The 26,396-nt window shown below is 58.2% G+C and overlaps 1 protein-coding gene across 6 annotated transcripts in view; it reads left to right on the forward strand.

Moving 5' to 3' along the window:
* The window catches only part of PTPRF (protein tyrosine phosphatase receptor type F), a 66,543-nt gene extending 40,651 nt beyond the window's left edge, over nucleotides 1-25,892 (forward strand). For 2 of the 6 annotated variants that reach the window (XM_040974340.1, XM_040974341.1), the window contains 25 exons: nucleotides 570-1,151; nucleotides 1,286-1,422; nucleotides 1,928-2,072; nucleotides 5,812-6,005; nucleotides 8,504-8,530; nucleotides 9,775-9,892; nucleotides 11,249-11,346; nucleotides 11,506-11,759; nucleotides 11,851-11,944; nucleotides 12,149-12,370; nucleotides 12,696-12,850; nucleotides 14,879-14,994; nucleotides 17,175-17,207; nucleotides 17,841-17,938; nucleotides 20,643-20,766; nucleotides 20,913-21,088; nucleotides 21,691-21,810; nucleotides 21,999-22,153; nucleotides 22,241-22,526; nucleotides 22,627-22,805; nucleotides 23,005-23,131; nucleotides 23,312-23,437; nucleotides 23,670-23,824; nucleotides 23,912-24,047; nucleotides 24,344-25,892. In XM_040974340.1, the coding sequence (XP_040830274.1) occupies nucleotides 570-1,151; nucleotides 1,286-1,422; nucleotides 1,928-2,072; nucleotides 5,812-6,005; nucleotides 8,504-8,530; nucleotides 9,775-9,892; nucleotides 11,249-11,346; nucleotides 11,506-11,759; nucleotides 11,851-11,944; nucleotides 12,149-12,370; nucleotides 12,696-12,850; nucleotides 14,879-14,994; nucleotides 17,175-17,207; nucleotides 17,841-17,938; nucleotides 20,643-20,766; nucleotides 20,913-21,088; nucleotides 21,691-21,810; nucleotides 21,999-22,153; nucleotides 22,241-22,526; nucleotides 22,627-22,805; nucleotides 23,005-23,131; nucleotides 23,312-23,437; nucleotides 23,670-23,824; nucleotides 23,912-24,047; nucleotides 24,344-24,412 (3,926 nt within the window). In that variant the 3' untranslated portion in view covers nucleotides 24,413-25,892. Of the gene's footprint in view, nucleotides 1-569; nucleotides 1,152-1,285; nucleotides 1,423-1,927; nucleotides 2,073-5,032; nucleotides 5,339-5,811; nucleotides 6,006-8,503; nucleotides 8,531-9,774; nucleotides 9,893-9,974; nucleotides 10,554-11,248; nucleotides 11,347-11,505; nucleotides 11,760-11,850; nucleotides 11,945-12,148; nucleotides 12,371-12,695; nucleotides 12,851-13,935; nucleotides 13,948-14,878; nucleotides 14,995-17,174; nucleotides 17,208-17,840; nucleotides 17,939-20,642; nucleotides 20,767-20,912; nucleotides 21,089-21,690; nucleotides 21,811-21,998; nucleotides 22,154-22,240; nucleotides 22,527-22,626; nucleotides 22,806-23,004; nucleotides 23,132-23,311; nucleotides 23,438-23,669; nucleotides 23,825-23,911; nucleotides 24,048-24,343 lie in introns of all 6 variants that reach the window. The other 4 variants (XM_040974337.1, XM_040974339.1, XM_040974338.1 and 1 more) reach the window with 4 other exon arrangements.
* The last annotated feature ends 504 nt before the right edge of the window (nucleotides 25,893-26,396 follow it).

Below are 26,396 nucleotides of genomic sequence, written 5' to 3' on the forward strand. Positions count from 1 at the left end.
TTCATCCCAGGAGAGCCTTTGGCGTGGTCTGGATCTCAGGTTCTGTGGGTGCCAGCATCCTTATTAGGCACTCACTGACCAATTGTCTCCCCTGCAAGCAGAAGGTCCCTGAGCAGAGATGGGACATGGGCTCTGTGGCCTCAGGTACCTGCCACCAAGTGGACCCTCAGTCATCACCTGTGCAGCAATCATCTGTGGACCTGGGCCTTCACTCTTCTTTAATTCCGGCGCTAGTCCATAAGAGCTGCCCTTGCCATCAGGGAGACACTGGGGCAGATCTCCAATGCCAGTCCAGGCACTCTCTGCCCACTGAGGTCAGTTCACCTCTGGGCTTTTATGTTGCTGGGGGCGTCACATGGACTGATGTTGAGGCTCCAGGGAGCCCCAGAGGCGGGCCATACACCTGCCATGGCCTGGCCCCTGTCTCCCAGTCAGAGCCCTCATGGGTATTCTCAAGGTGTTAGCTGTGCTCAGATGGAACACGAGGTAGTTAGATGATCCTCAAGGGTTGGAGGGGTGCCTGGGGTCCTGGCCTCCAGCAGCCCCTGAGCCTTCCTTCTTGTCCTCAGCTTTGCCAAAGCCTCCAATCGATGTTGTGGTGACAGAGACAACCGCCACCAGTGTCACCCTGACCTGGGACTCTGGGAACTCAGAACCTGTTTCTTACTATGGCATCCAATATCGGGCCACAGGCTCAGAGGGCCCCTTCCAGGAGGTGGACGGCGTGGCCACCACCCGCTACAGCATCGGCGGCCTCAGCCCTTTCTCCGAGTATGCCTTCCGCGTGCTGGCAGTGAACAGCATCGGCCGGGGACCGCCCAGCGAGGCTGTGCGGGCACGGACCGGCGAGCAGGCGCCCTCCAGCCCACCACGCCGTGTGCAAGCCCGCATGCTGAGCGCCAGCACCATGCTGGTACAGTGGGACCCGCCAGAGGAGCCCAATGGTCTGGTACGAGGATACCGCGTCTACTACACCCCAGACTCACGCCGCCCCCTGAGCGCCTGGCACAAACACAACACTGACGCTGGCCATCTCACCACTGTGGGCAGCCTGCTGCCAGGCATCACATACAGCCTGCGTGTGCTCGCCTTCACTGCTGTGGGTGATGGCCCACCCAGCCCCACGATTCAGGTCAAGACCCAGCAGGGAGGTAGGTCGGGTGTGTGTGCTGGCCAGCACTGTATTCCTCAGATGCCGGTGCAGGGCTTGAGGGTGAGGCTCTGCAGCCTCTTCCTGCTGGGGTACCCCTGCCCCTGATGCATGTGGCACTGGGGGATGTTACAGTGCCTGCACAGCCTGCGGACTTCCAGGCCGAGGCCGAGTCGGACACCAGGATCCAGCTGTCATGGCTGCTGCCCCCACAGGAGCGGATCGTTAAATACGAGCTGGTGTACTGGACCGCTGACGATGAAGACCAGCAGGTGAGCTGGGAAGCTCAGCAGGGGGCAGGAGGCAAGGAGTGACCCATCCCCTCCAACTGCCCAGATCCTGTGGCTTGCAAGGCCATGAGCTGGCTGGGTGGAGTATCTCTTAGGGTCCCTACCCTTGGGACAGCAAGGCTCTGGGAATCCCATGAGCTTGGTCATGCTCCTGGGGCCATCTGTCCCTGACGTGTCCCATGGCCTGTGTGTGGGATGATCGGCCGTGCAGTGTATGTGACCTCGTAACCATTTGTCCCTGACGTGTCCCATGGCCTGTGTGTGGGATGATCGGCCGTGCAGTGTATGTGACCTCGTAACCATTTGTCCCTGACGTGTCCCATGGCCTGTGTGTGGGATGATCGGCTGTGCAGTGTATGTGACCTCGTAACGTGGAGCTAGCCTGGGGGCCATGGCAGTTGTGAGGTTCCAAGAAGCTTGGACTGGAGCCAGAGTCAGCAGCATCTAAGGTCAGAGTGGTCACAGTGCATGTTCCTTGCTCTTTCAGCAAAAGGTGACCTTCGACCCCACCTCCTCCTACACTCTAGAGGACCTGAAGCCTGACACACTGTATCACTTCCAGCTGGCTGCCCGTTCTGACCTAGGGGTGGGCGTCTTCACCCCCACCATTGAGGCCCGCACCCAACAGTCCAGTAAGTGTCTTGGGGCCACCTCCTATCACTCCTAGGCTGGGGTACACATGCACCTTTCTTAGCCAAGAGGGCAGTCAGGTCTGCTGGGTCTAGACCCTGGGAAAGGGACAGGTAAGTGCCCCTTGTCTGTCCAGGCAGCTGCTGCCCCTCCCTGTTCCCTGCCCAGGCTCAGCCTGACCCCCATGTTCCCCCTCACCCTACTCAGGTAAGTTCTTTGTCGGTGATTCATCTCCATTTCCATCCCCCTCCCCCCAGCCCTGGCCCCACCATCTGCAGCAGTGGGCTTGCCGCACCCCAGACCTGCTTTAGCAGCTGGCTTCCTTCTCCATGTCCCACATCATATCTTGCCATCACCCCCTTGTTCATGCCCCCCACCGTAAAAACTACCTGCGAACTACTGGGCTGCCATACCTGGGGCAGGTCTGTAAGGATGTGGCAACATGCCCACGTGAGCAGTTTCTGTGACAACTGTGTGTTGCGGTGTTCTGCATGTGTGAGACTGATGGGTAACCATTCTCGACCCCTAGTAATGGGGTGTGTGTGTGTGCGCACATGCATGCATGCCCGCCCAGGTATGCCCTGTGTCTGTCTGTGAATGACTGAATGACTCTGGCCCTGGCTGGGACCATGTGTGTAGGCCCCTGTAGCTCTCCTGGCAACCATGTGCCACTGGACAACCTCTCTGTGGTCATACAACCACAGTAGGCCCCTGTGAAGCTCTTGGTGATAACTGGGCCATGAATTTGATGACAGCTAGGTAATATTGTAGAGCTGAGACTATGATCACACAAGCTGACCATGAACACAGCAGTGTCTATGAGGCCTGTGTGAGGTGGGAACCATGCGTGTGGTGACTAATGATGCTCAGAAGGCACCTGTGACCTGCTGTTCAAGAAAGACCTGCTAGGGCCCAGGCTGAGTGGGGCAGGTACACAGCGCAGCTGCACCTGAAGCAGCTCAGATGGGCTCCCGTTACACTTGTGTGGAGCAACATGGGAAGGTGACACACAGAGATCCTCTCCTGGTTTAAGGGGTCTGAGAGGGCTACCTGGAGATGACACTCATCTGCCAAGGCCTGCAGGAAATCTGCAAGTCTAGAGGCTTTGGAGTAGTTGGCCTGGGGTCTTGGTGAGGGGCTAAACAGTATGGCCGTAGCAGCCTTTGGAGCCACAGCAATTAAGACCTAACTGGCTGAGCTATGTGAGGATGGGTGAGGAACTCAGAAAAGAAGCTAGACATCAGGCAGGAGGCTTTGCAGTTGTCCTGGCAAGAAGTGGTGGTACTGGTGGATCTGAACTGGAGACCCTGACTGAGGTCAGGATGTGGGGGTGGGTGGCGAGTGGAGAGCTGAGAGGAGTGGTTAGGAACAGACAAGCATGGGAGTGCTTGCACCTGGAATCCAGCCAGATGAAGAGGGGCAGGTTTGCAGCAGCAATGTGGAGGCACCTTGGGGGCTGTACCCCATGCAGGTTCATAAGGCCCGTGGGTGATCAGGAAAAAAGCTTCAGATGCCATCAGCAAGTTCAGCTGTCACTGGAGGGGGGCCATGAAACTGAGGGTGGGACCCTTCTTTGAAGATAGGACAATCTTAAGGATGTTTAAATGCTGTTGGGATGGAATCCACAGGCCAAAATGGAAACTGGGGAAGAGAGTGAGTGGTGGAGCTTCCTGTGGTAGGGCAGAGCCAGGCCTGCAGTGGGACACAGTGGCCTCAGCTGGGGGTGGGAGGATAGGGGCTGGAACCTGTGCCTGAGCAGGTTGGTAGGTGTGGGGCCAGAAGCTGTAGCCACCTTTGGTGGGGCCTCTGTTCCTCTGTGATTTGGGAGACAGGGTTCTGTGCAGGGGGCATGGAGCTGCAGTTAGGGGAGCACACGGAGAAGCTTCGTGTTTTTCTGTGCAGAGAATGGGCAGGCACTAAAGAGGGCCCTGGGTATGCATTCTCAGAAGGCCAACCTGCCAGGGAGGCCACTTGCTGACATCCAGCCCATTGCCACCTTGGAGAAAGTGGCAAGTTGAGATCCTTCAGGCTTGGTGCATGTCAGGCAAGTGATGGGAAGACACTGGGAATTTTAGGGATTGATGAAAGTGAGAGCAGACGCCCTTTGGAATGAAATCTGACTGTGGAGAGCAGCTGTGGTGAAGCGGGTAGGTGGAATCCAGAGGGACTGACGAGCCTTGGGCCACTGAGTTAGGACAAGAGATGGGGAGGCCACAGGGGTCCAGGACATGAACCCAGCTGTGCAGGAGAGGGAAGCGCCCTGGAGGGGCTCTTGGCCTTGGTAAGTCAAGGTGGTTGCCACAACGCCTGCACAGAGGGTGGTGTCAGGGCTCAACGTGGAGAAGCAGCACCCTGCCTTGGCAGCAGCATCACTAGTAACTGTGGAGATTGTGAGAATGTTCCTGGGCACAAGAGGGGCATGCACCTGCCTTCCCACCCCTGGGGAAGCGGTGAGACACCAGCCACAGCCTGTTGGCCACCTCCTACATGTCTGATTTCCCGTCTCCCATATCCTGTGGCTCAGGCATGGAGACCCTGTCCCAGACAGCGCAGATTAATGCCACCTCACACTACAGGGGTCCCCAAGACCACTTGTTTCCAAACAGCAGGTGTGGGACTTCTCCCCACATGTGGTCTTGTGTGTAGCTGACAGTGTGTGTGTTTTGTGCGAGACGGCATATGTGTGGGAGAGACTGTGTTAGAACTCCATATGTGCAAGAGAGACGCTGTGTGTGTAGGAGGGAGCGGGGGGCGGGGGGGAAGAGAGGGAGCGGCTGGCAGTTCAGAGTACCTCGGGCCGCAGCAGCAGCAATGGCAGCAGCCTGGCTGGAGGCCCCTGGGATGACCATTTCAGCACCCAGGGTGGCTTCCTTGGGTGAGTCTCCAACCCACTGTGACTCGGTTACCATGTCCATGACCCCCACCCTCCATCTGCCTGCTTCCCCCCATTTGTCTTCCCCAGCCCCCTCCGCCCCTCCCCAGAAGGTGACGTGCGAGAGCACAGGCTCTACCACGGTCCGGGTAAGTTGGGTCCCACCACCAGCCGACAGCCGCAATGGCATCATCACACAGTACTCCGTGGCCTACGAGGCAGTGGATGGCGAGGACCGTGGGCGCCACGTGGTGGATGGCATCAGCCGCGAACACTCCAGCTGGGACCTGGTGGGCCTGGAGAAGTGGACGGAGTACCGGGTGTGGGTGCGGGCACACACGGACGTGGGCCCCGGCCCCGAGAGCAGCCCGGTGCTGGTGCGCACCGACGAGGACGGTAGGCAGCCATGCCAGGTTGGGTTGGGCAAGGGAGATGCACCATCTCAGATTTCCCCCTCCCTACACCCCAGGGCTCTGCCTCACACCCGCCCAAAACCAGTGGCCCAGACTGTGGAGCTGGAGCTGAGAAGCAGCCTGTGGAGCTGTCTCCAGGGTAGATGAGAGAGTGCTAGAGTCAGTGGAACCCAGGCTTGCCCTGGAGTAGGGCCCTCATGGGAGCTTGCACAGTGTATGCTAGGGGGTGATTCAAGGTTCAATTCTTGCTTCCCAGAGGGCTGATCCTGAGCTGTAAGCTGTGACAGCCACAGGAAACCTTTGTGTTCCTTCCTGGGATAGGTGGTCCAAGAATACCACACCAAGGCCTTTCCTAGAGAGTGGGGTGCTGGGGTGCAAGGCCTTGGAGTATACTATATCTGCCCAAGCCAGCATCTATGGCCCCAGGCCTGACCTCCTTCTCCACCTGACCTCCAGTGCCCAGTGGGCCCCCACGGAAGGTGGAGGTGGAGCCCTTGAACTCCACAGCTGTGCACGTCTCCTGGAAACTGCCCATCCCCAGCAAGCAGCATGGCCAGATCCGTGGCTACCAGGTCACCTACGTGCGGCTGGAGAATGGCGAGCCCCGCGGCCCACCTGTCATCCAGGACGTCATGCTTGCTGAAGCCCAGGTATGCCATTGGGTGGGAGTGTGGGGACCAGAGGCTAGCCTGCGCTGCTTCCTCTTGGGAGCCCAGAGCAGCTGCTGTACCCATGCCCACCAGGGGTGCCCTGAGAGCTGGTACCGCGAGAGACTGCTTGCTGCATCCAGGGTGGGAGACCCTAGGGACAGAATGCCAGGACATGCCCTCCAGCCCCACCTGCCCCAGTAACAGTCCCAGCCTGGTAATGTCTGCATGGTTCAGCCGCTAGCATTCGCAGGCCCCCGGTCCTGGACTGCCCTGTCCAGGCCTCAGTCTTCCTGCTATGGGTGCAGCACACTCACTCTCCACAGTTCCCCCAATCTTCAGGGAGTGCTCACTCCTCCACAGTGGGAGGGGCTCCTGGCCTCTTACACCCCACCCCCAACTAAGTAGCAATTGCCAGGCTTCCTGGGGCTGCTCTGCTGCCAGCTCCAGCAGAATGGCTGAGCTCAGGGTGGGGGCCCAGGAGCAGTTGAGCACTGCCTTGTTGACCAGATAAGGAACTTACAGCTCTAGGAGCTTCTGTGAGTGGCAAGTGACTGGCTGAACTCAGACATAAGGCCAAATCTCTGGATCCCTGGTAAGGGCCGGAAGTGTCACCCCAGTGACTCTGCTGGTCTTCATGGCCTGGCACTGAGCTTTCCTGGGTTGAGCACCTGGCCCAAGCTATGTCCTGTGTTCTCTGTACTGTGCTGTTCTGTGCTGTGCTTAGGAGAGAGCTCACCGACCACACAAGAGCCTTGTTATACTCCACTCCCTGAGACTCAACCTTTGAAGCAAAATTCCTTTGTGCCAAAGGATGCCCTCTTGCCTTCCCACCTTCCTGGTGCTGAGGGTCCAAGACGAGAAGAGGTGGGCAAGTGTGTCCTGCATACCCTTAGCAGGTGCATTCCTAAAGCAGCTCCAGGGCGTCTCATGATACCTCCACTGACACAGCTACCCAGAAGTAGCGTGGGAACGGCCTCCTTCCCATCCCTCCAGTCCAGTGATCAGCAGCATAGCCCAGAGACACTGCTTCGGGTGCCCTCTTCTGCTCCCTACTGGTTTGAACCAAGGGATCCAGGCCAAAGGGTTATAACACTGTCCCCTTAGCTGCAGAGACAAGATGCAAGGTAAACCCAAGTGCAGGCCCATGGAGACAAGGGAAGACAGAGGCCCTGCCCTTCCGGCCCCCCTTGGGACTGGGTCTGCTGCTCTCAGCCTGTGATGGAGCAGATGGGCCAGGTCCCGGCCTGGCCCCAGGGCCCAGCTGTCCCTGCACGCCCAGTCAAGGACATCACAGCCTGTCCCCCTTCACCACAAGCACCATCTGCTCAGCCCAGGGCCCCCATCAGTTCTGGAAAAACAGGCAGTTTGGGCTTTGCCACCCTGCAGAAGTGGCCACACAGTCTCCCCCTGTCAGGCAGGTTTCCCTCCTGCGTTGAACTGGGTTGGCTCCTCCCCCACCACCACTCTACCAGCCCTCATTTGCTGCCCCCTCCCACCCTGTTCTGTTTCACCCTGTGTTTTTCTCTGTCCCTAGCCCTGCCTCTGATGCAGGAACAGCACACATTTACCCCTAGGCAAGGAAACTAGGGCTGGGCCCAGCCACACCCTGTAAGAGGCCAAGGTCATTAGGGACCTGTCCATCCTCTTCCCCTGCCCTACTCTTCAGAATAGGAGAATCTTAGCCACCCAGCCCTGGGGCCAGTGGACAGAGGCTAGACCAGCACTGCAAAGACCCCAGAGTTCCTGGCCTGGCCACCCCCCAACCCTGCAGGCCTCAGTCCCTGCACCTGTCTAGCTTATATACCTGTGTGCGTCAATGGCCTAAAGAAGGACTTACCAAGAAATAGCAGCATGGCCAGCCTTGAAATCTGTCTCCTTACCTTGAATTGTCAGATACCCCAAAGCAGGAAAAAGGGTCTTCAGGTTGCCTGCGTCTATGGAGTAAGGCCAAGGCTCATAGCTTGGGCACTCAAGCCTTCCTGATCTTATTAGCCAGCCTGGTCCTGCCCACGACCACCATGGTCCAGCACCAGGAGAATTCACATGCCCTGGGGTGACTGGTATTGTCCCCATTGGGGTATTTTTGAGAGTGAGAATGGACAGAAACACTGAATAATCAGAGCGTGATAGCAGGTGGACACCAGGACTCGCCCCGCCAGGTGCAACCCCACAAACGTCTTAGTGCCTTCTGTCCCCTCCACCTGAGTCATCAAGCCAATCCTCCACATCCAAAAGCGTTGCCATTGGAGTGTTTTGATCTCTGTTCTCAATGAGGCCTCCCCCTTCAAGCTGTCCTCCCTGCTTTCCTCAGCTCTCACACACATAGCAGGTTTCCCTTAAGGCTGGGTCTCACATCCCTGGATGGGAGTGGTCCTGGGCTGCTACCCGTGAGAGCACTGCAGAGGACCAAGGTTCAGTCTGTTCTTCCTGGGCCTAGTCCCTTCTGGCCAGAGTCCTTTATCATCCTGTCTCCCTTTCTCTCCCTCTCCCGCGGTCAGTGGCGGCCAGAGGAGTCCGAGGACTATGTAAGTAACAGGTGTGCAAAGTGCGGGCAAGACCTGGGTCAGGCTGGGCTCGTGGGACACTGCCCTGTTCCCTCCTTCCCTCCCAGCCTGTGCTGCCAAGATCCACAGGGTTACCGGCCACATCTGGAGAAAATTGGCATTTACACGCAAGCCCCGAGCTGAGCAGTGATTGGCATTTCCTCTAATCCTCGCTTCTCGCCTGTCGAGCAGCAATTTGAGGCCAATGTTCCTCATCGACCAGGGTCCGGCCCCTGCTCTGGCCAGACAGGGATGGAGTTAAATTCAATCCTGATCGCTTGGCCTCTATTGATCCCTTGAGTGAAAAATCACCTGCTCGGGACCCAGGCTGGCAGGGCGGTCTGGGGAACTGGGTCTTGGCATTGGTGCGTTCTGGAGCCCTAGCCCTGGGACACCCTCCAGCCAGGGAAGGAAGGAGCCTGCGAGGGGTTGGCGGTGGCTGCTGTAGCCCTGCTCCAGGCTCGGAGCTGGAGGGATGCCAGAGTTGGTGGTGACAGCTCAGTTCCACTGCACAGTGGCCTCCACTTTCGAACCCTCTCTCCTCTGTGTGGTGTGGCTTGACCCCTGTGCTGTGCTCCGCATGTCCGGAAGTGATGCCTCTGCTGGAGATGGATGAGGGGCAGGGCGTGGCTGGGAGCACACGGGGAAGGGTGCTCCTCAGGTGTGGGGGTGTTCCGTTCTGCTGCCTACCTTCCTTCTCTCCCAGTTCAGGAGGTTTTGCAGGGCACAGATGTTCACAGATGCAGCCCAGGCAGGATCCTGACCTGATCCTCTGTGTGTGTGTGTGTGTGTGTGTGCGCGCATGCACACGCATGCATATGCACACATGCCATTACTAACACACAGGAGGGATAGGCCATATGTATGTGAGCTTAGGACAGAGTGCTGGTGTGTCAAGACCCTGCACCCTGGGTGTATGGAGCATGCTTGCACCTAGAAAGGTGTCATTTACAGCACAGTGGAGCAAAGGGAACAGCATGGCCCTTTGTTCTTGTCTGGAAGGAAGAACAAGCTCTGCGCCCCGAGTGGGATACTCCTGGGTGGGTGCAGTCCTCCCCATCCACCTCCCACCTGCCTGCACTACCTCCGGCTGCTTCCCGTGACCTCTGGCCCCGCGTGCCTGGAAATTTCCCGCACAGTGGGTTAGGGCCCTGTCCTGGCTGGTATTGTCTGGCTGCTCCTTGCACTCTGATAGCAATGAGCTCCTCCTCCTTTTCCTCCCCCAGGAGACTACCATCAGCAACCTCACCCCAGAGACCACCTACTCCATTACCGTGGCTGCGTACACCACCAAGGGGGATGGTGCCCGAAGCAAGCCCAAGATCGTTACAACCACAGGGGCAGGTGAGTAAGGAGCCGGGGATGGAGCCAGGGTGGGGCTGCAGTGGGAAAGGGCAGCACCAGAGCCCAGCGCGTGGTTGTTCAGTCCCAGGCCGGCCCACCATGATGGTCAGCACCACGGCCATGAACACGGCGTTGCTCCAGTGGCACCCACCCAAGGAGCTGCCCGGCGAGCTGCTGGGCTACAGGCTGCAGTACCGCCGGGCCGACGAGGCACAGCCCAACACCATAGATTTTGGCAAGGATGACCAACACTTTACGGTTACTGGCCTACATAAGGGAGCCACCTACATCTTCCGGCTTGCTGCCAAAAACCGGGCCGGCCCAGGTGAAGAGTTTGAGAAGGAGATCACAACCCCTGAGGACATTCCCAGCGGCTTCCCCCAAAACCTGCACGTGATCGGACTGACCACGTCCACCACGGAACTGGCCTGGGACCCGCCGGTACTAGCCGAGAGGAATGGCCGCATCACCAACTACACTGTGGTGTACCGCGACATCAACAGCCAGCAGGAGCTGCAGAACATCACTGCCGACACCCACCTCACACTCTCAGGCCTTACGCCAGACACCACTTATGATGTCAAGGTTCGCGCACATACCAGCAAGGGTGCCGGCCCGCTCAGCCCCAGCATCCAGTCCCGGACCATGCCCATGGACCAAGGTGTGTGCTGCGGACTTTGCGGCGCCTGCCCAAGCACGGCTGCGCCTGGGGAACTCTGCTGTCCTTGACCCACTGCCCTCTGGTGACTGTGGTCCACCAGCCTCTGCTGTGTGACTCTCCACTCTCATGACCGTGACCACTCACTAACCTCTAGTGATCAGGCGCCACGTTCTTGGGTGTGTGATCCCTGACTTCTGCTGTTCTTGACCTACTGACTCTGCTGGGTGACCTAACCTCTTGTGACCTTGACTCCCTGCTCTCAGTCAATTGCATCACCATTCTCGGGTGTGCAACCTAACCACTTGTGTGTGACACTGGGACTCGGGGCTGTGACCCACTGACCTGTAGGAGATGGACTGCACTGAGCTCTGGTGTGTAGTCATGTGCTTCTCGGGACTGCAGCCCATTGACCTCTGGCTGCCCTGGCCTCATGTCCATAGCTCAAGCCTTTAGCCACGCACCTTGGAGATTCTAGCCGTGGAGGCTGCACCCTCCCCTGCCCAGAGCAGAGCTCTCTGTGCGGCTGGGATTAGATCTATGCAAGCTAAAGCGGGCCGGGAATGGGGGCTTCATGCTTTGCAGATATTCCTGCTAACCCCTTGCTTCCCATCAGTGACATGCTGGTGGAGAGCCCTTCTCGCCCATTCCCACCCATACCCAGCTGGAGCTGACTGCCCCTCCTTATGCCCCTACAGTGTTTGCCAAGAACTTCCGAGTGGCAGCTGCAATGAAGACATCTGTGCTGTTGAGCTGGGAGGTCCCTGACTCCTACAAGTCAGCTGTACCCTTCAAGGTGGGTACCTCTCAGCTGGCCAGGCCTGGCCCACACAGGCCTACCTCAAGCGTGCGTGTGTCTGGGACACGGGCTCATGGTTGTGCGTTCATTTAGCCCTGAACGCTGGGGACACTGTTCCCCAAGATGCCATCATACTGCTCCCCGACTCCCTTGCAGATTCTATACAATGGGCAGAGCGTGGAGGTAGATGGACACTCCATGAGGAAGCTGATTGCTGATCTGCAGCCCAACACTGAGTACTCGTTCGTGCTCATGAACCGGGGCAGCAGCGCGGGTGGCCTCCAGCACCTTGTGACCATACGCACAGCCCCTGACCTCCTACCGTACAAGCCGCTGCATGCCTCCGCCTACATAGAAGATGGCCGCTTTTCCCTTTCCATGCCGCGCGTGCAAGACCCCTCACTGGTCAGGTGTGTGGTGAGGCCTCGGGGGGCCAGGAGGGACTGTGGGATTCTGCCACCACTGCCCATGGCAACCCTGATTGCCACTCTGCCCACCCAGGTGGTTCTACATCGTGGTGGTACCCATCAACCGCATGGGCGAGAACATGCTGAGCCCAAGATGGAATACGCCTGAGGAGCTGGAGCTGGACGAGGTGCCCATGGAGGGGTCGGGGCACTGATGACACTCTCGGGTGCTGGTTGGCACCATGAGGCCCGGTGCTGTCTGTGAGGGCCGTGGGTGGGTCAGGCTTAGGGCTTTCCATTGGAGGTGGGCCTTGGTCTTAACGTCCCAAGGCTCAGTCCCTGAGTGACTCCCCATCCTTCCCTGACGACTCCACCCTCTGCTACGCCCGCAGCTCCTGGAAGCGATTGAGCAAGCCAGCGTGCAGCAGCAGCAGAGGCGGCGGCGACAGGCAGAGCGGCTAAAGCCCTATGTGGCCGCACGGGTGGATGTACTCCCGGAGACCTTCACCCTGGGGGACAAGAAGAACTACTGGGGCTTCTACAATCGGCCCCTTTCTCCAGACCTGAGCTACCAGTGCTTTGTGCTCGCCTCGCTGAAGGAACCCATAGACCAGGTCTGCCTGCACCAGTTTGACCCTCAGCACCCCCATATCCCAGCACTGACCCAAGGCTAGGCTCATCTCAGATCACGAGACGCCCCCCCCCCTTCCCCAGATCTACATCAGCCTAGGGCAACCCCAGCAACCCTGCAACCTGCCTTGGGTATCCCAAGGCATTAGAGACCCCAGAATCCAGGCAGGCACCTCTACCCTGCTGAGTTGGCCCAAGTCAGCAAGTGCCAGCCCTAGACCCCAGAACCCTCCCTGGAGTTTTGACGGGCAGGGGTGGGGACCTCACTCTGGACTCACGGCCCATGACGTTCTTCCCACTGGGCCACAGAAGCGCTACGCCTCCAGCCCCTACTCGGATGAAATTGCAATCCAGGTGACTCCAGCCCAGCAGCAGGAGGAGCCTGAGATGCTGTGGGTGACAGGCCCTGTGCTGGCTGTGATCCTCATCATCCTCATCGTCATCGCCATCCTGCTGTTCAAGAGGTGGGTGCTGTACCCCTCAGGCCCTCTCTGGAGGCAGTGCCCATGGGTACCTGAGTGTGTACGTGTGAAGCTGTCGAGGCCTCTGGCATGTCGGCCCCGGTGTGGAGAGGGGCCAGAGCTTCCCAGGCCTTGTTCCTTGTGTGTCCCTGGACGTGTCTGTGTCTGTTTCTGTGGGTGTAAATGTGTCCGTCTCCTCTTCCACTGAGGACACCACACTCTCCTGGTTCCCACCTGCAGGCCCCTTCTGCCCACCTCCACTGCTTAGAAGATTAGGCCCAGGCAGGTCTAGATCCCGATGTAGCTCACACACCCACACAGGCTCACTTCCCAGACTCTTACTGAAGGCCCGTTGTGTCCACAACGTCCCTGGGGTCATCTCAGCCTCTCACATTCAGTCCTCTGTCTCTGCAGTGGCCGTGGCAACCTGCTCTTGGAGTCTTCCCTTCCTGTTCATTTGCCTCCTAGTCCCCAAGATACTGCCAGACTCAGCTTGTCCTGCTTTGTTCAATACCTGACAGTCAGACACCTGCCATGCTGGTCCCTGGCTGCTGCTGGTCCCTGGCTGGCATCATGGTCCTGAACAAATGTGGTTCCCAGGCTGCCAGGGGCTGGGCTCACCTCTGCACTGTATCTTCCCGCCCCTGCCCACCTGGCCACTGCCACCGGCCTCATCCTTGAAGACTCACAGGTTCCACGGCCCCTGAGATCCTCCCTGGCCCTATCTCTTCTTCGTGTGATCCCCCCCTGGCGCACAGTGCCTTCCTGGGAAGGCGCTGGGTCTGTGGTAGGCAACAGTGAGCGCCTGGCTGACGCCTGCTGGCCTTTGTGTGTGAGCACACAGACCATGGCTATGCCTGGCTGCTGGCACCCCACCTCTACCTTATCATCCACCCTTTCCTCACTGTTGATGAGTATCTCCTCTCCCCTTCCCACCTGGACCCTGGTGTCCACCCCTCACCCTATGAATGCCGTGTGGGTGCTGTGTGCACGGTGCCACCACGCTCCCACGTGACACGAGGGCTGAGTGTGTGCTAGAAACAATGACCATTCCTTTCTTCTGTCCTTGCCTGTCTCTCGGAACCTAGTAAACAAGAAAGGTAGGAGTCCTTCCTTCCCTCTTCACACACCCCTGCCTACTCACCCCTGCTCACGCCTCAGGCCCACGGGGAGGATCAGTGCTTTGAGCAGAAGCTCCTTGGCCTATGACTTTCAGCCGTGCAGCAGGCTCCCCGGCTCAGGGCCGAGTCCTCACTGGCACAAGAGGCAGGCTCCATCCCTCTCACAAGCTCGACCCTGTACCTCTGCACAGAGCAAACTCCTTCCTGGGACATAGAACTCACCAGAACCTTCCCCAGGCTTCCCCAGGTCTGTGCTCTGAGAAGTCCCTGATGCTGTTGGAGATGGCTCTGCCTGTGAGCACAGGGGCGTATATCCTGGGGCACATCCCTATTTACAGGCTGCAGGTGACCCCTGGGTATTTGGCAGCGGCCAGACCCTGCAGTCCATCTCTGACCCTGTCCCTGTAGACGGGGCAGCTGAGACCAGTGAGAGAGGACTCTGCCCGGCTAGGACTCTGCCTTCCCCATTCCTCCCCTGCTGCTACAGGCCTGCACCCCAATACCAGAGAGCCAGACAGCGGGGGCCCAGTCCCCCTCCCACCACCATGACGTTTTCGTATTCTGTGTCATTTGCATGTTTCCTCCTGGTGGCTCCCGCTGCCTCAGCTGTGGGGGCCTTGGGGATTGCAGCTGCTGCCCAGCAGTGACCTACTTCCCTCCAAAGGAGCCAACCCCTTCCTCCCTTGCTGCTCGGCCCCCTCTGCTCACCTCACACTCCTGATGTCCCCCCACCTCATCCCTGCCCTGTGTCCCCTCATGTTGAAGCTGCTTTGCTCTTGGCTCCACGCTCAGAGACCCCAGGTGAGGCGGGGCAGCAGGAGGGTGACAGAACAGTGGACATGGGGCCTCCGTCACAGCTGGCCTGGGTCTGGTCCTCAGGCTCCCACTGGCCCCTCTTCTGCCTCTTTAGGAAGAGGACCCACTCCCCGTCATCGAAGGATGAGCAGTCCATCGGGCTGAAGGACTCTCTGCTGGCCCACTCTTCTGACCCCGTGGAGATGCGGAGGCTCAACTACCAGACCCCAGGTAGGACTACTCCCGTACCTGCTCACCCCTCAAACCGGACTGAGCCGGCAACTCCACCACAGGACCTGGGGTGCATGTCCCCGTTCTCTGGTCCTTTGCCCTTCTGTGCCTGTCCACCTGGGCACCCACCCAGTAGCTGAACCAACACCCAGGGCATGGAAGCCTTTCGGGACAGTCAAGATGCTTAGCCCCTCATCTTGTCTCCCATTAAGGCCTCTCCATGTGGGCTAAGGAACGCCCCCCCCCCAAGTTCCTGCAGCCCCAGCTTGGGTTTCTACACACTGACCCTCCCATGAAAAGGGGAAGCACCCCAGATCCACGTGTGACCCTGTGTGGAGCCTGATCCCAGGTCTGGTCTGCAATGACAGAGACTACAGCTCAGAATGTGATCCCCCCCAAACCACACCCTGCCCCAGTCACTTGTGTGATATCCACAGTCTCCTTTCTGTGTGGTGACCCTCCTCCCCTATGCCCTAGGGACCTAGCTCAGACTGTCCTGGGAATACTCCGCCACCTCTCCAGCCCCCATTGCTATTTCTCCTGGGCTGGCAAAGCGTCTGCTGCCATTCGCAGGGGCTGGAGATGCTTCAGTGCCCAGCCCTGGAGCTTGCTCCTGCCTCATCCTTTGCATGTGACAGATTCTTGTTGAATGCCCCTGAGGTGATAGGTACATGCTGAGATGTATGTGTGTGTATCAGAGAGAGAGAATGCACCAGCAATATCCGCCAATCACAGGACCCTCGGCACAGTGACTGGGCACAGTCAGAGCTCCATGTCATTGCTCATGGGCTTTTCAGTCAGGATTCTGGCCAGCGACCATCTCTCCTGGGGTGTTGGGCCCTGCTGCCAGGAGCACAAGTTGTTTAAAACAGGGGCAGGACCCTATATGGTGCCTATCTGTGTGGCAGAAGCTGCGCTGAACACAGCCACACTCCTCATCTTGGTGCTGACTGTGACCCCTTCCCAAATGCAGGGACAGAGTTAAATAGATGCCCTGGTTACCAGATGCCTTCCCAAAATCCTTGACCTCAGCAGCCCCGGGTGGTGGCTTGGGCAATTTAGTGTGTGAATCTGGGAGACAGAGGACCGTCCTGGGTCAGGAAAGGGAATGGGAGGAAACCAGCTTCCAAGCGCACACGTACCCACCCTAGAGCTTTGGTGCTAGTGGCCAAGAGAGTATGGGCCTGGAGGTGCCTGAAAGGTTGGGCAGAGAGGAACATGGGTGCCAGCTAGAAGTCATTTGGGCTCTCCCTTGCTGGGTATCAGGGAAACGGGGTCATCAGCAGCGGCTTCAGGAGCACTGTTTAGAAAGCCCCTGTGTAGGTGACAGGTTGGTATGGGGACTGAGGGATTGAGTTGAGAGGCAACACGGCAGAGCTGGGCCTTGAATCCCCATGTTGTGGCAGGAGGCAAAGACGGAGCTGCCGACCAAGCAGTGGGGAACACCATCTAAGGTGGCTGGGAGCCTGCAGGACTGGCATCAGAGTTGAGCACTCCAGCGTGGCAGCTCTTGGGCAGCATGTGGCCATCCTAGAGGAACAAGCCTGGGTTCACAGAGAGAAGGGAGCCAGGGAAAGGAAGGTGAAGCAGTGTGGAGAGAGGGTAGGTGGGAGTAGCCAGGCAGATGGGAGGCCAGGGGGTGGGAGCATTCACTGTGGCAGTTGGCATGTCTCAGAGCATGTGGTTGCCGCAACAGGCTGAGGAGTAGCAAGGAGGGTGCACAGCATGAAAGCAGGGAGAGTGGGGTGGAAGCAGGGTCTTCCACTTATCTGACATGGAAGCCCTCTGCTAAGACCCCGAGCCCAATGCTGGGCATGGCAGGGCCACAGGCCACAGCCCTGGCGTGGTCCTCTGAGGTCCCAGCGCCTGGTGGTGGTGTAGCTGTGCAGGTTTGTGTTCATATCCTGTGATGAGCATGCACCTGCCATTGCACTTGTCAGTGTGCATCCCTGTGGCTCGCGCTGTGGCCCCAGGTTCTGAGCCCTCATTTCTGCAGAGAGAGCCTCTGTCTGTGTGACTGGCAAACAAGGGGTGCTGTGTTCAGGGGTCGTCCTCTAGACCCCACCATTCACTGTCCCTTCCTGCTTTTAGCCCCTCCCTGCCTGCCCACCTGCTCCGAATGACCAGGAAAGGTTAACAGGCTTTCGCTTCTTCGTTGTTTTGTTTTGTTTTCTCTGCAGGTTCCAGTGCCCCCAGTTGCCCGAATATCTCAAGTTAGTTTTCAAAGTTCCCATGTTTGGGGAATCTTCTGGCTTCCATGTCTGTTTTCACTCCTCTGTTGTCCCCGCCCCACTTCCTCCCTGCTCCATCTTCCCTTTCCCTTGTCCTTCGTCTCCTCTTTTCTGCTCTCCTCTGTCCTCCCCTGCCCATGCCCTCCAGCCTCCCATCTTGGTCTGACCCCTTTCTGGGTGCCATGACTCCGTCCCCCTCTCTCACTCTGTCATTGTGTGCACTTCGTCACCACCCCATCAGTGATGTCCCCAAGTCTGTCATGGTGACCAGCAGCAGTGAGGGGCAGCAGGGCTGTCTTAGCAGGAACCACAGCAGCCTAGCTTCTATCCCCTCGCCCTCTTGAGCAGACCCACCTGGCAGGGCCCTGGAGTCCCCATTCCACGTGTGTCACTGGTACCTGCTGCCACATGCCCACAGCACACATAATCTCCCCGCCCCAGCCACCATGTGTGCACCCTCCCCATCACCGCATGTGCTGCCGTCTCCATGCCACCAGTGCCAAGTGCTCCATGGTCACACGTGTTCACATGTGCACGTACATGCATTGGGGCTGTTTCTGCCAGCCCAGCCCTGGCCTCAGCTCACTCTGCCTGTGTGTGCCCTGTCTCCCCTAGGTATGCGAGACCACCCGCCCATTCCCGTCACTGACCTGGCTGACAATATCGAACGTCTCAAGGCCAACGATGGCCTCAAGTTCTCCCAGGAGTACGAGGTGAGCCATCCCTGTGCTGTCCCCATGCCCTGCCATGTACAGCTAACCAAGCCTAGTTGCAAAGTGGCTCGTTTCTTCTCCAGGTCCCCAGGCTTTCTCATACAGAGAGAGGAGGGGCAACCCAGCCTGGCAAGGTTCAGACAAGCAGCTAGGCTTTGTAGGGGCTGGACCTGGCCACTGTCCTGCCTCGCTCAACTGGATCTCTGGAAGGCTGAATGCCCGCGTTGGTCTGGATGCTCAGGCACTTGCCCAGTTAATAATGGAGGCACAAACGAAGCCATGCCATAGAGCTGTACTAACAGCCCCCTAGCTGACCTCTGGTTAGGGATTGCTCTAGACACCTGGTATCTATTTTTTTTTTAAGAGTTATTTATTTTTTATTACAAAGCCAGAGGTCAGATATACAGAGCGGAGGAGAGAGGAAGATCTTCCATCTGATGATTCACTCCCAAAGTGACCACAACAGCCGGTGCTGTTCCAATCCAAAGCCAGGAGCTTTTTCTGGGTCTCCCACACAGGTGCAGGGTCCAAGGCTTTGGACAGTCCTCAACTACTTTCCCAGGCCACAAGCAGGGAGCTGGATGGGAAGTGGAGCTGCTGGGATTAGAACCAGCGTCCATATGGGATCGCAGTGTGTTCAAGGCGAGGACTTTAGCTGCTAGGCCAGCACACCAGGCCCTGGCATCTTAATCTTACTCAATACACCCATCTTACAGATGAGGAAGTGAAGGCTCTGAAGGGGAAGTGACTATCAAATAGCTGATGAGGAGTAGAGCAAGGATTCCAAGCCATGCCTGCCTGACACATGTCCATGTGTATGCTTATGTGTGCACTCAGGGTGGCACAGTTCACAGATGGCGAATCTGCTCAAGCTGCCCGTGTGTTAACCTCACTGTGACCTTGACTCCTGCCTGCCAGTCTCAAACTTCAGGGGCCACAGGCTTCCTTGCCACCTCAGTTGGTGACTGGGGATGCCAAGCTGGGCAGGGGCTCTGTCAGAGGATGTAGTGAGCAGGCTATGCCCTGTGGACACCTTCCTGCCCAGCCTCATCCTGTTTCCAAGTGCCTGGTGCAGACCTCAGCCTAATCTGCGACCTTTCTCCCCTCACAGTCCCATGTCCCCCTCAGCTATACAGAGGAATGGAAGCCAGGTGGGGCCAGGGGCCATGGGCCAGGTTTCCCCTGTGGAGACTGAGCTCTGCAGACACTGTGCAGAGGACCCGAGCTGAGCCAACCTGCAGGCCCACTGCCAGGTGCCTACCTTGCAGAAGGCTGTGCTGAGGGTGATGGCACTGCTGTGCTGGGCTCCCTGCCTTCAACTGACAGGGGCTGGCAGGGGCTTTCTTTCTCTGGTCTTCGACTCCTCCTCAGCAAAGCCCTGCCTCATTATCTAGGATCCTGCCCTCCCCACCAGCTCTCCTCTCATCTTCTAGCTGGCTTCTCTCCTTGGAAATCCAGAGCTTTTCCTACGAGACCCTCTTCCTCCAGGAAGCCGCCTTCGTCACCTGAGGCTGCCAGAGCCTCCCTCTCATCCCACATTCCAGGGCTGTTCTAGGTCATCACCCACGAGTGAGCTTTCACTGCACCAGCCCCTGTGCAGGTGCTGGGAAGATGGTGACAGGTGCCTCAGGAGCCTGTCAGTGGCACTGCACATGCAGGCCGAGTGAACGTGTTACTCCTGCAACTGCCACTTGCCAAGTAGTTAAATGTAGCAACATCTGGGTAGGAGACAGGCGGCCTGGAGGCAGCACAAGGGCTGGGTCTGTGCTGGGCAAGCTCACAGAATGGTGGCGCCGTCCTGTGGATAGTAGCAAGGATGGGACATCATGGAGGACACCATGTGTTTGGCTGAGAACCGGATCTCTGGGAGATGAGGCTAATAATAGAGCCGGTCCCGTGCAGGAGTTCGGTGAGGAAATGCGTGCAGGAGAGCCACAGCCGTATCAATGCCATCTGAAGCCAGGAGACCTGAAGGCTTTTAAATAGGAAACTGATACATCTGCCTTTGCCAAGGGCTCCTCTGCTGTAGGACAGGGGAGGTCAGAGCTGGGGGGGCGGGAGAGGCCTGGCCAAGGGTGGGGACAGCAGCCGAGAGCCAGCACACAGAGGGCTTGGGTCAGCATGACCTGTGGGAGTAGGCGCCGAGGGCTTTCCAGGTTAACTTGCAGTGTCCAGGCTGGACCTCTGGGTGTAAGGGGCACAGAGCCTTGAGCTGAAGCGGAGTTGTAGCTGCAGGGCACAGTCGGAGCAAGCATGAATGACCCTGGCTTTGAAAGGCCCAAGGTGAAAGGACTACAGAGCCTCTGGTTGCATTGTGGTAGGCTGCTTAAGGCTCAGGGGAGGTGGGAGAGAGAGAGGGCCAGCTGGGAGGGAACCAGGAGGTTCCTGTGTGATACCTGAAGAGGGGCAGGAAAAGTAGCTGGAAAGCTCACGAAGTGGCGCTGTTGTGTCCAGCGTCACCACCTGGGGACAGGGGCTGGTTGCCTTTGCTTCCCTCATCTGCTCTACCCCCACCGCATCCCGCTGTTCTGGTCAGGGGCCATCCAACCCACAATGCCACCTAACCAATGGGGGCACAGCAGCTCTTTGGGTAGAGTGGCTGTGGCCTGTGGGACATGAGTACACCCAGTTGGGCTGTATGCCCCTGGGGAAGCTGTCCATCTTGGCACTTCCCCCACTCCACCTGCTTCCTGTATTCCTGCAGTCCATAGACCCTGGACAACAGTTCACCTGGGAGAATTCCAACCTGGAGGTGAACAAGCCCAAGAACCGTTATGCGAATGTTATTGCCTACGACCACTCCCGTGTCATCCTCACCTCCATCGATGGTGAGCCATAGATGGGCCCTCCCACACCCCATCCCCTGGCCAGGTGGGCTCCCTTCTCGCCCTGCAGGATAGGGTGCCCATGAGTGACCCTAAAGAGTGCCCTTAGGAGTGCTGGGCTGCCCATCCACATCCTTGATACTCTACAGGTGTCCCTGGCAGCGACTACATCAATGCCAACTACATCGATGGCTATCGTAAGCAGAACGCCTACATTGCCACGCAAGGCCCACTACCAGAGACCACGGGTGACTTCTGGCGGATGGTGTGGGAGCAGCGCACGGCCACCATAGTCATGATGACCAGGCTGGAGGAGAAGTCCCGGGTGAGAACAAAGGGGCTGCAGGAACAAGGGGCACCTGTGTCCGTGTGCAGACAGCTTCCCAGTGTCGGGAGACAGCAAGGGCTGCCAGTGCTGCTATTTGCTTGGGGCGTGCCTTCCCAGCTTAGGGTTGTGGTGGGTTTGCCAGTGCCCAGTAGGCAGGCTGCCAGGAAGAGAACCTGTGTCACCAACTGCCACTGTTCCTCAGGCAGCGTTCACACATCCTCAGAGGGCGGCACATTCCTGAGGCATTTGCCGGTTTTCCAGATGCTGGAGCGTTCCCAGGGTGTTTGCACAGCTCCCAAGTTCATTAGCAGGGAAGTGCTGCTGTTAGCCGCTAGTGTACTGCAAAGCATTGACTGGAACGTAAAATTTACAGAGCTTGAAAATGGCGCATGAACGTTGTGGGTAAATTTGGCAGAAAATGTGCCTGGTACGGTCTGGCTTGAATAAATAATTTTCAATTGCAGCCCTCATTTCATCAGCTAAGGCAGGGCCAACAATGCCAGTGGGTCAGAGTACCCGGGGGCCTTCCCCCCTGTGTCACCCACTTAGCCTTTGCATACTGTTAACATCCCCCTGCCCGTCTGCCTGTAACCCTGCAGGTGAAGTGTGACCAGTACTGGCCGGTGAGAGGCACCGAAACATACGGCCTTATTCAGGTGACCCTGTTGGACACAGCGGAGCTAGCCACATACACTGTGCGCACCTTTGCACTCCACAAGGTACGGCTTTACCACAAGCCTGGTGGGGACAGGTGGGGACCAGGTGATGATTGTGGCACCTGTGAGGGTGGTCACTGCAAGCTCCTCCCAGCTGTCCAAAGGTATAGCCCTGGGGCAGGCCATCCTGCCCTGCCCTGCCCTGCCCTGTCCTGGGCAGCATGTCCTCCTCTCCCCATTCTCCTCCCCAGAGTGGCTCCAGTGAGAAGCGGGAGCTCCGTCAGTTCCAGTTCATGGCTTGGCCAGACCACGGGGTCCCAGAGTACCCAACTCCCATCCTGGCTTTCCTGCGCCGGGTCAAGGCGTGCAACCCGCTAGATGCAGGGCCCATGGTGGTGCACTGCAGGTGAGAGGGGATGGCATTCCTACAGGTGGGAGAAGGGGCTAGAGGATTTGCGGGGGGTGCTGCCCGTACTGAGCCCATGTCCCACAGCGCGGGTGTGGGCCGCACTGGCTGCTTCATCGTCATTGACGCCATGCTGGAACGGATGAAACATGAGAAGACGGTAGACATCTATGGCCACGTGACATGCATGCGCTCCCAGAGGAACTACATGGTGCAGACGGAGGACCAGTATGTGTTCATCCATGAGGCGCTGCTGGAGGCTGCCACATGTGGACACACAGAAGTGCCCGCCCGCAACCTGTATGCCCACATCCAGAAGCTGGGCCAAGTGCCTCCCGGGGAGAGCGTGACCGCTATGGAGCTTGAATTCAAGGTGGGGTTCGGGTGGGTCAGGAGGATGACTCCCCCATCCCTCCCCCGACCCGATAGCATTCACACAGAAGACAAGGCCTGACCGGCCCTTCCCTCAACAGTTGCTGGCCAGCTCCAAGGCCCACACGTCTCGCTTCATCAGCGCCAACCTGCCCTGCAACAAGTTCAAGAACCGTCTAGTGAACATCATGCCCTATGAGTTGACCCGCGTGTGTCTGCAACCCATCCGGGGCGTGGAAGGTTCCGATTACATCAATGCCAGCTTCCTGGATGGCTATAGGTTAGCCTGCTTGTTGCTGCCCCATGCCCTCCCCCTCTACCCTCTGATATCTGAGCCTGCTCCTGGATGTTTGGGGTACAATGGTCAAGTCAGCCCAGTGGTCCGGGTAGAGCAGTGAGGGCTTCCTGGAGGAGGGGTGATGGGCTCGGCAGTCTCTGGCAGCAGCACCCCAGCATGTTTTACGTCCCCCTCCCTGTAGGCAACAGAAGGCCTACATAGCCACACAGGGGCCTCTGGCTGAGAGCACCGAGGACTTCTGGCGCATGTTGTGGGAACACAACTCCACCATCATTGTCATGCTGACCAAGCTGCGTGAGATGGGCAGGGTGAGCCCCGGTCCTGGCACTTGGGAGAACACAGGCCCCCCTGGGATTCCCGGCTCCCTTCCCTCCGCAGCCTCCATTAGCGTAGCCTCAGCTGAGGCTTCCTTTCCCCGAGTCCCCCAAAACCAAGAGCTCCCTCCACCCCTTCCTCACCTGACCATGGGGCCTGGGATCTGTCTACAGGAGAAATGCCACCAGTACTGGCCAGCAGAGCGCTCTGCTCGCTACCAGTACTTCGTGGTCGACCCCATGGCTGAGTACAACATGCCCCAGTACATCCTGCGAGAGTTCAAGGTCACGGACGCCCGGGTGAGTATGTTGGCAGCAGAGTACGTCTGCTTGTGGCTGAACATGTCTGCATGTCTGTAGCCCCATGTGGGCGGCTGAATGACAAAAGCCACCAGCCCCGGCTGCTGGAGCTTGTTGCCAGGGTGCTGGTGTTGAGGTGTGACCACCTCACCATGCATGCCCGTGTCATGGCACTCCTCCCCTAGCCTGGCCCACAGTGGGGCTGACCCTGGGCCCCACTCTCTCCTCCCAGGATGGACAGTCAAGGACCATCCGGCAGTTCCAGTTCACAGACTGGCCAGAGCAGGGCGTGCCCAAGACAGGCGAGGGCTTTATCGACTTCATTGGACAGGTGCACAAGACCAAGGAGCAGTTTGGGCAGGATGGGCCCATCACGGTGCACTGCAGGTGGGCTGTGCCTCCGGTAGAGAGAGGGAGCGGGGCTAAAGGTCTTTGAGGGGTACAGGACTCTGACGTACCATTGTCTCCAAACAGCGCTGGGGTGGGCCGCACTGGGGTGTTCATCACACTGAGCATTGTTCTGGAGCGCATGCGCTATGAGGGCGTGGTCGACATGTTCCAGACCGTGAAAACCCTGCGCACGCAGCGTCCTGCCATGGTGCAGACGGAGGTACACAGACGGGCATGTGTTGGTCAGCGCTGCTGATGCTGAACATGGCTTGCTTAGCTGAGGGTTCAGGAAGTACAGGATCCTGGGGCCTCCATGCTGTGCTGGCTCCTGGTAGAGGGAGGGATGGAAGCCTTCTTTAAGTTCCACTGGACACTGCCATCTGCATCCAGCTAGGCCATACTCCCCAGCTCTGTGGCTGCTGTATCACTGACCTCCACAAAACAAAGTAGGGGCGGGGCATGTAGGGGAGTGTCCTTGGCCAGCACTCTTGTTGATCAACCTCCCTGTCTTGGCAGGACCAGTACCAGCTGTGCTACCGTGCTGCCCTGGAGTACCTCGGCAGCTTTGACCACTATGCAACGTAACTACTGCTCCCCTCTCCTTCGCCGCCCCCTCCCAGGGGCTCCGGAGGGGACCCAGCTCCTCTGAGCCATACCGACCATGGTCCAGCCCTCCTGCACTGCCGTGGAGCACAGCCTGCCACTGAGATCGCAGCCTCGTTTCAGGAGCGAGTCGGTGGATGGGGCCCTGGGCCCCTTTGTCCACCAGGCCCACCCGGGACCTGCTTCAAGCTATCTGCGCGCTGCCCCTGCGTCTCTCACGCTTCGTCTCACCGGGTGGGAAGGGGGCGGCAGCCTCCCTTTTTATACTTGCCGCAGGGTGGACTAAGGGAGTTAAGGCTCTTTGTTCCTTTTGCCCGTTCACTGCAGAGTGGGCCGCCATGGGGCTGGGGCTGACTTGGTCTTCTTCGAGTTCACCTTGGACCTTCACTGCTAAGGGTGGTGGGCGGCGATCTGCCTTAGAAGGGTGGAGCCCGGACCACCTGCCTCAGCACCCAGGAGGAAAGAAGCTTCTGCCTGCCCCACCCTGCCCTCCAGCAGGATCCTGTCCCAGATAAAGCAGGGGAACACAATTGGATTTGGGTTTTTTGTTTTGGTTAGGCTTTGTTTTGCTTTTCCCTAAGATCTTTGTTTTCAGGCCCCAAAAGACAGTGTTAGTGGGCAGGGAAGAGGCAGGTGCCAAGGGCTGTAGCCCTCAAGGTTCCAGTGTGCGTTTAACATTCCCAGGCCAGGCCTGCACCACAGACATGGCTGAGGGAACCCGGTCAGGCGCTCCTCATCACCATCGTGTTTGCAAAGGTTTCAAAGACCAACACCATGAACATCTGAAAAAAAAATTTTTTTAAAGAATAAGAGTCAAGCCCCCCACCCTTTGCTTCAGACAAACAAACAGACTAGGAGGTGACTTGGTACGCCTGGGGGTACAGGGGCATTCCTTTGCCCCCTGTGTGGCAGTGCAGACTGGATGGCCAGCTGTGAGATCCAGGGAACAGCACAGAGTGGGGTGCAGACCACGCCCTGCCCACCTTGGCAGGGGCGCAGCTCGCCCTGCAGGTCCAGGCCAGTGGGCCCGGAAGCACACGCCGTCCTCCCTCCCTGGCTTGCAGCTGTTGTCAAAGGCCCCGAGAATCACGCTGTCCACCCCTGCAATACGCCCTCATAAACCACTGCGGCAAGGCTACTGGACTCTGGCAGCGGGCTCGTCAGTCGAGGGGCAGGGACAAGCCTCTCCCTCCAGGCAGCACTATCTAGGTAGGTGAGTAGGGGCGGGGAAGGGTGCATAGCTGTTTTAGCTGAGGGGTGCCATGGAGGCATCCTTGATTCTAGCTAGGCTGAGATCAACAATCCAGGGTTGGGTGATGTTGGAGGCAACATTCATTTTTACTTTGTGGATGCTAGTGCTGTAGAGTTCACTGTTGTACACAGTCTGTTTTCTATTTGTTAAGAAAAACTACAGCATCATTGCATAATTCTTGATGGTAAATAAATTTGAATAATCAGATTTCTTACAAATGGGGCCTGTCTGTCTGCTCTTTGGGGAGGGCTGTGCTCAGCCCCTGGGCCAGGTTCTGACACAGCAAGGCTGCCTTCTGTGCTTGTGACAGGGCAGGCTCCCAGCATGGCCACCTGTTCTGGCTGGGGACCATGCTGTGCCTCTCCTTGCCATCTCCTCTTCCTGCTCTTCAAAGAACATGGTCGTCTGGGAGCCACACTGGTTTTCCCCCAGCTGTGGAATTGTGCAACTTGGGGATCCTGAGATGGAAGAGACCCGGAACAAGATGGGGAGAGAAACCCATTGGGCAACAGGTGGCACTGCCTAGAGTCTCACAGGAAAGCCCCACGTGGATCAGCCCTGGGCGCCTTGCAGCAGCACTGTGACTCAGTCTCTCTTCAGGTGGAGAGGGCTCTTGGGACAGGTGGCATGCACTGGGTTCCAGTAGGGTGACAGGAACATATGGCCTCTGGAGGGAATACCTTACGCTAAGAGTTGGAAGCTTAAAAAGGACCA

Source organism: Ochotona curzoniae, unplaced genomic scaffold (assembly GCF_017591425.1).
Source record: "Ochotona curzoniae isolate NIBS_2020 unplaced genomic scaffold, NIBS_Ocur_1.0 contig_2404, whole genome shotgun sequence".
In the NCBI taxonomy this organism is placed as follows: domain Eukaryota; kingdom Metazoa; phylum Chordata; class Mammalia; order Lagomorpha; family Ochotonidae; genus Ochotona; species Ochotona curzoniae.